Raw genomic sequence first — 13,455 nt, 5'->3', positions numbered from 1 at the left:
GACCCATCCCTGCCCTTCTGAAACTTGTAGCAGCTGAGACAGACATTAAGTACCCAATTATGTCCATTAACCATTCACTTAAAAACTATGGAAAGTGTTACAAAAGGAATTACAGTGGGACCTTACGGAACGACCAAAGGTGACTTCCTAGGAAGTAATATTTGAGCTGAAAGATGATTCGCAACTGCCAGGAAAATGGAGAGGAAAGAGATTCTAGGCACAGAACCCCACAACATTTCAAAGGTTCTGCAGCAGAAAAGAACTTGGCATATGGGTCAAGTGAAAGGTCCTTGGTATTAACAGTAGCTGCCTCTTTCCTCAAGACACTTCTGCAGGGACTTTGCTGTTATAAATATACAGATCTAAGATGTATAGCCTAGACCAGAATGTGCATGCTAAGCTGGAGGAAGCAGGACACAATATGTTGGACATATGAGCCACAGCCAGAGCACGACGGGCATTGCTTATGTCTCAGGGTCCCTACCTGGTAAGTAGGGGGAAGCCACTAAAGGGATTTAGCAGGGGAGTGACAGTATCAGATCTGTATGTGAGTAAGATCAAGCTTTCTGACTGCTGTGAACTTCTTGATAAAAGGGTTTATAAATATTCTTAAGTCTCTTCAAAAGTCAGGAATACAATGGCAAGACAGGCCACCTAGTCAAATTCGTTTGCCCTCTATAGCAACAGATACCTTTTTGGATAGCCTTGTCCTCACAACGTGGTCCAGGGATCAGTAGCAACAGGGGTAGCATCACATGGGAGCTTGTGAGAAATGCAGAGTCTCAGGCCCCATCCTAAAACCTACTGAATCAGAATCTGCAGTTTTTGTTTTTTGTTCTGTTTTTTCCTTTGTTTTGTTTTTAAGATTTTATTTATTTATCTGACAGAGAGAGAGTGCATGCAGGGTGAGCTACAGGCCGAGGGAGAGGGAGAAGCAGGCTTGCCACTGAGCAGGGAGCCCAATTGTGGGTTCCATCCCAGGACCCCAGGATCCTGATCTGAGCCCAAGGCAGGCGCTTAACCAAATGAGCCACCCCAGCATCCCAGAATCTGCCATGTTAACAAGCTCCCCAGGTGATGTGTTTGCAGGTTAAAGGCAAGAAGCTTTGCTTTACATAATACTCTACCAGCAGCACACCCTCAAGGAGACTCAGCAGACCCTAGGTGGTAACTGATACTGGGACTGTAAGAGTTCTTTGTAGCCCATCCATATTCTCAAGCTAGTCAGTCCATCGGCATTCTAGGACAGGATCCTTGGTTTGAAAAGACTGGGACAAAAACAAACAAATAAGGTTCTACTGTTCCTAATACGAATAGAGTACAAATCCAGTGAAGAAAAAAAGATTGAACAAATCAGAGTACAGATGTCATAACTAGCAAAAGCAGCTTAGGACATCCATGTTAGATTCACTAAGGGTATCAAGAGGCAGCATATTTTTACTTTTGGTCATCTCCTTCAAGACAGTTAGAAAACATCACTTTGGTTATACTTTTCAAGCAAAACGAAACACACACACACACAGTATATAAAAAATACAAATTTTCTGCCATAACAACCCTCTCATTATCCAAAAGATCAGGAAAATATTAACTGTAAAATAACAGAATTTGAATGGATTCATTCATTTTAAGCCAACCACCCCTTTTTAGTGGTAGCAGCTCTTTTTCTAGAGTTTTGTGTAGGTCTGCTTCTCAAATACCTTCAAGCACTTTGTTACAAGGTTGAAAAATATGAACAGTACTATCAGAATTATGCACTATACAGGTTTCTGAGAATTTCCAGGAATTGTGCAGCTCTACAATTTGGGAAATTTCCTCTGGTTTTGCCTAAATGCCATGTGGCATGGTGGGGAAAGCACAGCCTCTAGAAGCCAGCTGCTGGATCAAAGCCTGCTTTGCCAGTCTCATGTCACTTGGTCAAGTGACTTCATTTCTCTGCGTCTCAGTTTCTTCACCTCTAAAATGGAGATGAAAGTTGTTCCTACTACACAGAGTTGTCATGAGGATTCAGTGAATAAACACATTTAAAGCACTTAGAAAAGATGTCTGGAACATATTAAATATTATGTATTTGCTTGCTTGTTGTTATATTACAAGTGAAAATTGCCAAAAGCCAAGAAGTTTCACTGGGAATCATTCTTGGGGCAATGGGCAAAGGAAAGAATGTTAGTCACACTTCATTCAAGTGTCACTAACAGGAAAAGGCCACCTGTTAACAAATGGGGAATTGCCAAATATTTGTTCCTTTAATGTTGCATGTAAGAAACTGGTTTGGCCATGAGGTCTTAGTGAAGTAATTACTGAAACCATCACCCTAGTTTTTAAAGTCAATAATCTGAAATAGTATCTTAAAGCTTCAAAATCTTCTGTAAACCTCTGTAATTGACAGGTTTTTCCCTCAAATTTAAGATGGCCTTTCTTAAAAATAAAACCAACAAACAATACCTTCTAATGGCAACTGACCTGTACCCAAAGAATGTCAGAAACTAACCCCCATGTGAAATCGGTTTATTTTCATCAAGTTTTAGCAGTGGAATCACTCCTTCAAAATGCTACATCTTCTTTTTAAAGGCTTTTTTATTTATTCATTTGAGAGAGACACAGAGAGAGCACACAGGCAGGGGGAAAGGCAGAGGGAAAGGGAGAAGCAGGCTCCCCATTGATCGAGCCAGGAGCCCAATGTGGGGCTCGATCCTAGGACCTGAGCTGAAGGCAGACGCCCAACCATCTGAGCCACCCAGATGCCCCAAAATGCTACATATTTTTATACAGGAGGAATTATTATCCATGGCAAAAACATGATTTCACTTCCTAGAAGTTTGGAGCCTATGAAGCATATATTGTAAATTAAAATTTAACCATTCCCTTATTAAATTTTGCTATTTTCCCCCCTCAGTGAGGTTGCATCTCATACAACAAGACAATCATTTCATTTGGATCTGCCGATTTAAAAAAAATAAATAGAAATTCTGATAAATCACTTTCGCACAGCAAAACCAAAAGTTACAGACATAAGAGTGATTAACTGCATGTGTTTTAATCTTTATAATATATGGTTGTCTATCTAAAACATTTTATACCTCACAGAATTTAATAATTGCTCATTAGACAAGGAGAACTATTTTTTTAAAATGTATAATGGGAATAAATACTAAAAATCTATTTTTTTTTTTTTCCGGAGCCAATTTAACAGTTCAGTTTTATCAATGAGACCAGAAAGGCCCTGTTTATAAAGGAAAACTCTCACATAAAAAGTTGATAAAACTTAAAACATCTAATTCAACATATCTTATTTCAAAATTTTGCTTTTCTAAATTACCAAATGGTTCTGAAATACTCTGAGACTTCTAATCAAATGAAATGAAAAGTTACACAAAAAATAGTACAATTTATTTTTTATTATGTTCAGTTAGCCAGCATATAGTACCTCATAAGATGGATTTATTTTTATATACATAACAATTTCCATCTTAGTCTAGTTAATAAGATTCCCTAAGTATATTGTTTCTAACTTAAAGTGACAAGACTTCCGCTGGAGCTTAGTAAGTCAATCAATTGATTAGTAAATTCTGTCACTTCATTCTTTTTTTTTTTTAAAGATTTATTTATTTATTTATTTGACAGACAAGAGATCACAAGTAGGCAGAGAGGCAGGCAGAGAGAGAGAAAGAGGAAGGGAAGCAGGCTCCCTGCTGAGCAGAGAGCCCTATGCGGGGCTCCATCCCAGGGCCCTGGGATCATGACCTGAGTGGAAGGCAGAGGCTTAACCCACTGAGGCACCCAGGCGCCCCCTGTCACTTCATTCTTATGGTATTTGCAATCGCTAACAAAATTCCTTACAAGACGATACCAGAACAGCTATGTAACCTTGATCAAACACCTAACGGCCTTTGAAAAAATGATAGATATTTGAGTAGGTGGGACAAATACCCTTCCACACTCCATAAGAACCACAACTGAAAGTAACGTAATATAGGTAACCTTGGATTACTAAAAGTTTCTCAAAAACCACATTATGTTATACGTATCAGAAGGTGGATGTTATATTTTTGGTAGGTAAAGGTGGCATACATTTGTAAGAAAACATGGTTAGATATTCACAACTACGATTGCTATGTGTGGTTGCCAAATCAGCCTAGTCAAAAGGTTTGGTCGCAATTGATTTTCCAGGCTGCTCTACAAAACTCTATCAGTAGGAGACCATTTCCCTGCTGGGACCATGGCCGTGAGTTTTACCAATGATATTAGGTAACTCTTCAGCCATGTCAGATACTATCCACGTCAGCCACCTTGCCTGAAAGCCCAGAATACGAAGTTTAAGGAAAGCTTTTTATTTTCTATTCTAACTGAGCATTGCTTGTCCAATGCTGTTAAATACACATGCATTGGGATGTCATGGTTAATTCAACCTTGAGAGTGGGCAGATAACAGTTCTTCCAGACACCTCTAGTCCACCTCACAGTTTAATTTGTCTGAATATTTGTATAGGAAGGGCAGGGGACAGAAAGTTCTGGCTGGGTTCAGAATCCACGTTTACCCACCATTTATCAGCTTTTTGAGTCTTTAGGCAAGTAACATTACCTTAAACTCTAATGTCCTTATTTTTAACATGAGGAAAACAATACTAAACACTTTATTAGGTTATAAGAATCCAATGTTGGGGCGCCTTCGTGGCAGTCCATTGAACATCTGACTCTTGATTTTGGCTCAGGTCGTTAACTCAGGGCTGTGAGATCAAGCCCTGGGAGGGACTCTGCACAGGGCATGGAGCCTGTGTGAGAGTCTCTCTCTCCCTTGGCCTCTCTTTCCCCTGCTCATGCTCAGAGGTGCACACATGCATGTTCTTTCTCTCAGAATAAATAAATTTTTTTAAAAAGAGAAAAAAAGAATCAAATTTGAAGTGCTTAGTGCAGCGCCTGATGCTTAATAAGCAAACAATGAAAGTTGGCTACTCAAGGAAGTAATTTCCCTTATGCCAGTTTTTGCTTTAAGAGAGTGGCCTTAGAGTCTAAAGTTAAAGAAATTGCTTTCAGGTCGACTTTGCGAGATTTGAGGCCCAAACACTACTGTGTGGGGACTAAGGGAATAAAGTCAGATTGAGGATTTGGGAGAGGAGTCAGCTCTGGACTTCTCCTTGGAACACAGTGAGATGAGAAGCTGTAGTGACCTTTGGAACCACAAGATTGGATGAATTTGAGAGCGCCTAGGAATAAGCAATATTCTCACAAGGGGCTCAGCAGTAAAGCACCTCCCCTAAGTGGCTTCTGGGTAGCAAGCATCAAGGTCAATGGGAGAGAATATGAGGAACTGGTTGTGAGCAGATCTGAGAAACCAAAAATTTCCAGAAATGACAGGAGCCATTTGGACAGGGGAATGCTATGAGCCTCATTTGTATACTGACAGGCTGATAGGGCCTGGTGACATTTGCCTCATTTATATGCATATATAATAACACTATAAGGCAGCATATCATAAGGGCAAATAAGCAGCCAAGGTAATGAAGGAGTTCAGGAGAGGAAGAGATCAGTGTGAACCAGAGCATTCAAAGATCTAGAACATCGACTGGTCCTTGGATACTGGTAAAGACTGGGTTGTCTACGGAGGGTCTTTCAAGTAGGAAAAATGGTTGAGCCAAGGGTGGAGGGAGCATGTGCACAGGACATTGGAGACGATGGCTGAAATGAATATGCTTATGTGTCTGTGTGTCTACATGCACACATGCAAGTGAATAGTGGGGGCTTGGGGGGAGGAAGGTAAGAAAACTAGTTGAGGGTCACATTTGAATGGCAGAAGGATGGAAATTTGGTCCTGCAGGGTACAGAGAGCTAGAAAAAAAAGATTGTGAGGTGGGAAACCGATAGTGAAGCTAGTGATTGATAAAGTTAATCTGGCCTCCCATGTGGTATAGAATAGGAGAAATGTGTAGGGGTGTGTGAAAATGGTTAGAAAACTCTTCATAGATATATCAGGAGAGCAGTGGAATATAATTAGATTGGCATAACTTTTACTTACCGTCCTCTAAAATAGCACTTACTGGGAAAAAAAAAAAGTCTAATTAAGAGAAACATGGTCTTCTATTACTCTTCAGTTTCCATTCATACTTTTTTTTTTTAAAAAAAGATTTTATTTATTTATTTGTTAGAGAGAGAGAGAGAGAGTGTGTGAGCACAGGCAGACAGAGTGGTAGGCAGAGGCAGAGGGAGAAGTAGGCTCCCCGCCAAGCAAGGAGCCCAATCTGGGACACTCGATCCCAGGACGCTGGGATCGTGACCTGAGCCGAAGGCAGCCGCTTAACCAACTGAGCCACCCAGGCGTCCCTCCATTCATACTTTTCCCATGATTACTTCTCCATGTCTCAATAGACATGGCTGTAAGCCACAGTTTGCTTGTTTATAAATTAAGTAAGCCCTCTTCATGATCTACTGAAATTTCTAGCATAGTTCTAATGATCTGTCTCTGAATCTCTCTCTCGTAGATCTGGTTGAGACTTCCATTTTGGACATACAACTATGTTTGCATAATTTTCTTCAGTATTTCAAACCCCAGGTATTAATATACTCCTAGGTAATGATAGTTTTGATAGACCAGCACCACGTAAGACATATTATGTTCCCTCATTCGGAGGTCTTGAAAAAGAATCCTTTCAGTAGATGTACAAACTGATCTAGTATTTTCTTTGCTGCAAACCCCACTGACGGTGGATCTAATGAAGTTGGCTTATATCCCTCTGCCAATGTCCAAGTAGGACAAAAAAAAAAATTCATTCAACTTGAGCAATGACTGGGTTTTCTGAGGATATTTTCATAATTACAAATACTCACTTGAGCTCTTCAGCAGGATTCTCAGTAAAAGACCATCATCATGCAGTAGGGTTTCTAGAAGCAGGTTCCAATTACAACCTGGCTGGGATAAGAGCAGTTTCAATCGACCCTCGGCTGTTAGTCCTCCAGATGATGGAGTCCTTTCAAAACGCAAGATAAAGATAGAGTAATGAAATTAATTTATCTATGAAATTAATAGCCTTAAACTACAGATGTAATGCTAACTCCTTTAAATGTCAATTCCTCCCAGATTACTCCGAAAATGCTTTCATGCTTGCTTACTTTAGGGTTGCTCTGGGAAGGAATTACATTTAATCTCAACTAGCTAAAAGCAAATTAACGTTTGGTAGCCTGCCAAATTTAAAACTGATACAAAATAACCATGCCTATATTTCACAAGACTGTGTCTGGTTTTGTTTCATGGAGCAAATTAAAATTATTTATGCATTTATTTTAAATGCATTTATTTGTTCATTTACCAAATACACGAGTACCTACTATGTACTATTAACTCCTTTCATTATTCATGGAAAGAAATTTACGGTGGGTTTCAGACTACTTTGTAATTTGTCATGTATTGTGATTGCTGATAAAACTAAAAGAATTCAAAGCTTCTGTCAAGGGTCAACCATAATTTAATTATTTAATACATAAAGCCTTAAATCAACATGCAATTATCAGAACCACTTTAACAGTCACACTGCTACCTACTTGGGTAATCATTTCATCAAAGAGAAATAATTCCAAGGCAAATAAGCTTCTACTTGGGAAATGATCATCAGTGTTGAGTAGAAAATCAAATCAGATCTCCACATTACTACATTAATTTACCAATGAATTGGCAAGAGATAAGAAAGTAAAAGTAGAAACTGAAAACTGATAACATTATTTGCTTTTTCCTTTTAAGATCTCAAAGTTTAGATTGGCTAAAGATCACAACATCCAAAATGAGCTTACAACCACCACAACAGAAAAGGCAGGAAATGATGGAACTCAATCTGGTTGCGACCATAAGGGTTGTGGGAATAATGTGGTGTTGGGAAGGAATGATGTGACTCAAATGGAAAGGTGTGAATGAGAATACCATATGCTTAGGAGAGGAAAGAAGCAGAACAAAGGGTATCGCTGAGAGAGGGGATTTGCAGCATAATTTCCAGATAACATTTATTGAGTGATGAACCATCCAATTACCAGCATAGTCTAGCCAGTGGTTTTCAAAATTTGGGCAGCATCAGCATCACTTGAGAGCTTGTTAAAAATGCAAATTCCCAGGCCTCATCCCAGAAATCTGTTTGTGTGTGTCTGTGTGTGTTTCAGAAATCTGTGTGTTAATAAGCTCCTTTTAAAAGACTCTGATGCCCACTCAGGTGTGAGAACCACCGCAGTGGGCAGTGCTTCTTGGAGCATAGGCAGTAGGGACAGACCTAGTTGGTATCATTTCTCTTCCCTCTGTGCCTCTGTGCCCAGACAGATTCACCTTGGCTGCCACCCACCCATTGAACTCCCTACAATCCTTTACTTATCTTAATCCTACCCATCCTTCAATTTGCAGCAAAAATATCACTTTCCTGTGTAGTCATCACTTAAAATTTCTTTTTTTAAAAAAAGATTTTATTTATTTGTCAGAGAGAGAGAGAGAGGAAAAAAAAAAAAACAAGCAGGCAGAGCGGTTGGCAGAGGCAGAGAGAGAAGCAGGCTCCCTGCTGAGCAAGGAGCCCGATGTGGGACTCGATCCCAGGACCCTGGGATCATGACCTGAGCCGAAGGCAGCGGCTTAACCAACTGAGCCACCCAGGTGTCCCCGTCACTAAAAATTTCTCTGCATAGGAGTTTCATTTTGAATTAAAACACGTATTGCAATTATACACATTTTAGCACTTTATTATTCCATCAGTTAAAGCTTTATCTGTCAAGCTTTAGAGTCAAGCTTTGTCAGGACACTTATTTTATACCCCAAATCTCCTCCTGGCAAACTAAGCACATTTAAGGGCTCTGTAAATGTTAGCTGATTGACTCATATGATCACAGATGGGTAGGCAAACTCTTAAAAAAAAAAAAAAAAGAGGATACTTTGTCAAAAGGCTGATTTAAGCAAAAGTGAGAGGATCTGAAGATACAAAGTGAAATTTCAAAGCACCTCCCCTTGGTTTGGCTTGGCTTGGCTTGGCATAGGTACATCTCACAACGTGATGATGCTCAAAATCTTTCAGCCTCACATGAACTTTGGACCAATTCAAACTTCTCAAGTGAGAATGTCTGATAACATAACTGAAAACAGAGAAACTCCTGGGATATTGGTGGGTCAGTGTGAGGTAGGCCAGCTCCTTCACTGAGTGGGTGGTGAAGAGAGAAGCAATGAGTTAAAACTTAACTCTCATGCCAGAGGAATCAAGTCCATCGCTTGAGGAGTTCTGAATGACTTTGGGTACTCCCAGACTAGTCGGCTCTTGCAGACGTTTCCCACACAGTGCCAAAGGAAGGCTCCACCCTTTGGACCGAAACACTGAGGCAAATCCTCACAACGGCTGTCCCTAATCCCAACCTAAACCCCAAGGTCTGACTTCTAGGAACTTGCTTGGGGTTCAAAAGACGAAAAGCAGCTAGTTGGTAGTAAGTTATATATTAAAAGCAACTTAACTTTTAAACATTTCCTACCTATATATTTTGCTTGAGTCGTGGCTGATTTCAGGATGCATTTAACAAACTGAAAGATCCAGTTCGGTGGAGTGTAGGAAAGAAGGGAGGGGATATTGAGAGACAATCTGAAGAAGGAGACAGGAGCCAGATCTTGGAGGGCCTCGTTAGCCAAAGTGGGGATTTGGGATCAGTTGAAGAGTTTAAGGGAGATGGGTTTCCTGATCTGGCTACAGTGTGGAGAGTGGAGTGGAGGGGGTGAGTGTATTTGCTCTGCCCTTTAGACATGTAGTAAAACAAAATAATCTGAAGGTCATTTCATACCACCACATTTGAATACCTGGTTATAAATAAAAGTTCTCATTTTTCAGATGGGAAGCTGTTTGTTGAAATGTACCTCCATTTTTGGATCTTTCAACTTATCACAGGTTTTGAAATGTACAGTAGAATGACTCACTATGAGGAAAAATAAAATATTACAAACATTCCTCAATCACTAAGCTCCGAGTAATAAATGCATTGAGTAGTCTGTGTTAGGCATATGGAGAAGCATATGTTCCCTCATCCTTTGAGCTGGTAGAGCTGTGAAAGTGAGATTAGCCTCACAAAAAAATGACAGAAAGGGAAATTTTATACATATATATTTATATATATATGTTTCAAATATGTACATGTTGAATTCCACTATAATACAAAAAAGAGAACAAAAATTTATAAATCCACTGGAACTCATAAAGCTTGTCTTGGGAGACAGAATGAATTTATGCCTGGGTTTTATTAGGCTTATACTCTAATAAGTGCTACATTTCTGGGGCATGAATTAGCCTAAAGAATTTTTCAAGTCCTGGGAGTAAGGAGTGATATAATAATAGAGTTCAATCATTACTGGTTATGAAACTAACAAATTATTTTTATAGACTCATCATGCAAAATTTGAGCTGTATTTGGGTGTGTTTATTTTATGGAAGCTTATCAGGTAGTTCACTTGCAATTACTGCAATTTTTTAGTATGAAATCATACTGCAGTAGAAAGTTAAAAAAAGAAAAATCTTAGCTCTATCAGTATACACCAGCCTGACTTCCAATCATAGCTGTGCATGAGATGTAGGGCAAGAGAAGTCTTTGTAATATGTTCAGGCTGCATGACCATGGGATTTACTGATCCCACCATATTTGTTTCATGCAGATGCTGTCAGACTAGAAAAACACTGGAATGGGCTCTAAAATGCACAGCTTGAGGATAATACCCAATAATGTTTAGGAACTGTTCTTCAGAATCTAATGTTTACTTTGAACCAATAGCCATTATATAGTACTATGTCCCTAACAGATAAACTACCTGAGTCTCGGTGTGAAGAGTGAAAGTACCAAGGGGCCCCTCTCACCAGCGCTCCTGATGATCCTTTGGGGGAATGTGTGTTTTCTATTCCCTAACTCCCCATAGGTCATATAGGAGTAGAGGTCCTGGTTTCCACCGTGGGGTGAGTTGGAGTATGCATACCTCTATCAGGGTACCATCAAGAATTCCACTAAACTTCTAATATTACATCTGCCATCTGGTCATTTGTGGATTACGATGCCAGCAGTCTAGCAGGGAAAGAAAGGAGTTACTCTACGGGCAAGAGTAATGAACCCTAATTAACACTGAGGAATTGGGAGTTGCTACTGCATAAAGGGAGCAGGGAAGTGTACATCTGTGACTCAAGGGATTCACCATGGCACCTCTTGATGCCCTCATGTAATAACCACAAACAGGCTACAGAAGTAACAACATTCTGATAATGGAATGGTAGTCAGGGGTTCAACCCTTCATGGACGAACATCTCAGTGACTCCATTGAGCAACTAACGTAAATCATCAGATGCAATGTTCAAGGGTAAGGGGAAGATGGAATAAATGGTAGAGGGATGTAATGATGATTATCCCTTGCAGACTCAGGAATAATTGCATTAGAGGATACTCTAGCTTGTCCCATTGCTTCTTCAAGGTGATGGCTGTAATACTTTAAGAGACGTTTAGACCAGCCATCACCTTGAAGAAGCAATGATAAGACTCAGAGAACTTAACATGGGTAATGAATGGATTTCAGTAGTGTAAGGGGTACACCAAAGCAGATGTTGTCAATGTCCCCACGTTCTCTTGCCCTTACCAACCACCCAGTTGACGTGGCCTGAATTCCTCTGCCTTCTGGCAAGACAAGTCGGAACAGCCAGTGAATTCACAGTCCCAGAGCAGCCTTCAACTTCAACTGGTGGAAGTTGCCATGTTAATACCTCCGCATCCTTGCTCCCTTGGTGGGATAACTCTCATATATATGCCTCTCATATATATGCCCAAGAATTTCCCCAGAAGGTTTAAGTTCTGGTTATTCCCTCAGTAGTTGGCTTGATTAAATGAAACTTTATTTGCTTTCTTTCTTCCTTGCCTCACTTACCCACTTACCCACTCTCCTTCCAGTGTTCCTTCTACTTAGGAAAAAATAACTACTTTCACTTAAATCTTTGTCAGGGTCTGCTTCTTGGGGAGATCTAAAATAAGACACGCATAGACACACTTTGTATTCATCTCAGTCTTTGTTTCAGGAATACTGAGAAACTAGTCAATGGTCATTTAGCTAATAAATATGGCTACTGGACTTTGAATTCAGGTCTTTCTGACTTTAAAAACTAAGCTTATTCCTCTACTCCATGACGCTTGCCATTGAACCTGGTTGATATTTGGTAGGTAAGTTGTATTTTCCAGCACTGAGTATGTTTGGCTGTGTTCAACCTCCTGATTGAGGATACCATCTTTTTGACCCAAAATCAAGTTTGTGGTCTCAAGGCTGATTCTCAAATTGGAGCCATGTTATTCAAGGGATCTAGGGACTGATTTCAACCAGATGGTTCCTGTCATGGATTATGGGGCCAAATTTATAACAGAAACCATAAGTTACATGATTCGGAGAACAAAGGCAAGGGCACGACTAATGAGAAACTGAGAGTAAAAGACTTAAAGTGAGAAAACAAAAGGAGAGGAGAAGCCCTGTGTTGCTGCACTGATCCAAAACTGATCCCTCACAATCTTCCTAGGAAAGTAAGTAAATACAAATAGTTAAAGCAATTTTGTCATTTTTCTCTAGGAAAATGACTTAAATACTTTTGAGGAGGAAAAAGCAACACCAAATATTTTTCTGCATCACATTAACCAAGAGTGTACAGATTATATGTAGTTATAGCACTGAAAATGTTTGTACATATTTTATCTCGATAATGGGTGTAGGCAACTCTCTATGATCTTTATAATTACAGGTGATTCAAAAAACAGAAATCAGACAAGGTTCACCTGTACACTTACATAGAGGATTTGCCTTGATTTTTAATAACACTGTGGTCTATCAGATTATAGTAGATTGATACTTTTTTTTTAAAAGATTTTATTTATTTATTTGACAGACGGAGATCACAAGTAGGCAGAGAAGCAGGCAGAGAGAAAAGAGGAAGCAGGCTCCCCAACGAGCAGAGGGCCTAATGCGGGGCTTGATCCCAGGACCCTGGGATCATGACCCGAGCCAAAGGAAGAGGCCCCAATCCAATGAGCCACCCAGGCGCCCCGAGATTGATACTCTTAAAGGGTCCCTTTTTTTAGAGTTGGTTGTATCTACACTTTCTGGTGTACAACTTAGGGGGTAGATGCTCAAACTATGAGCAGTGGTGTTATTTCCCAATTTTAGCAAAATTAAACTTTTACATGGGATGACTCCATTTCCCCCAAATTACCCAAAGATATTGGTACCCAAACTCATGGCCCTAACTCTACACTTTAATGTTACACAGGTTAGCATATCCTATTTCTAAAAATGTATAAAGTCAAATCTTAATTTTTAAAATATTACATATCCACCATCCCTTTCAGACTCCCCCTGAAGTACTAATCTAGCACCTGAGTCACTGAGATACTGGACCCAGTGATCACTGAGTCATCCCTTTTGAGGAACAGAAGTTAGCTCTCTGGAGTCTTT

The 13,455-nt window shown here is 39.8% G+C and overlaps 1 protein-coding gene across 1 annotated transcript in view; it reads right to left on the bottom strand.

Moving 5' to 3' along the window:
- Window positions 1–13,455, bottom strand: part of KIAA0825 (KIAA0825 ortholog) — a 362,939-nt gene that overhangs the window by 227,125 nt on the left and 122,359 nt on the right. Inside the window, exon 13 of the mRNA XM_032846384.1 lies at window positions 6,822–6,961. Coding sequence (XP_032702275.1) covers window positions 6,822–6,961 — 140 coding nt within the window. The remainder of the gene's footprint in view (window positions 1–6,821; window positions 6,962–13,455) is intronic.

The sequence above is a fragment of the Lontra canadensis genome, unplaced genomic scaffold, assembly GCF_010015895.1.
Source record: "Lontra canadensis isolate GAN:19392208 unplaced genomic scaffold, GSC_riverotter_1.0 scaffold4, whole genome shotgun sequence".
Lineage (NCBI taxonomy): Eukaryota > Metazoa > Chordata > Mammalia > Carnivora > Mustelidae > Lontra > Lontra canadensis.
This window is presented reverse-complemented; position numbering and strand designations above follow the sequence as displayed.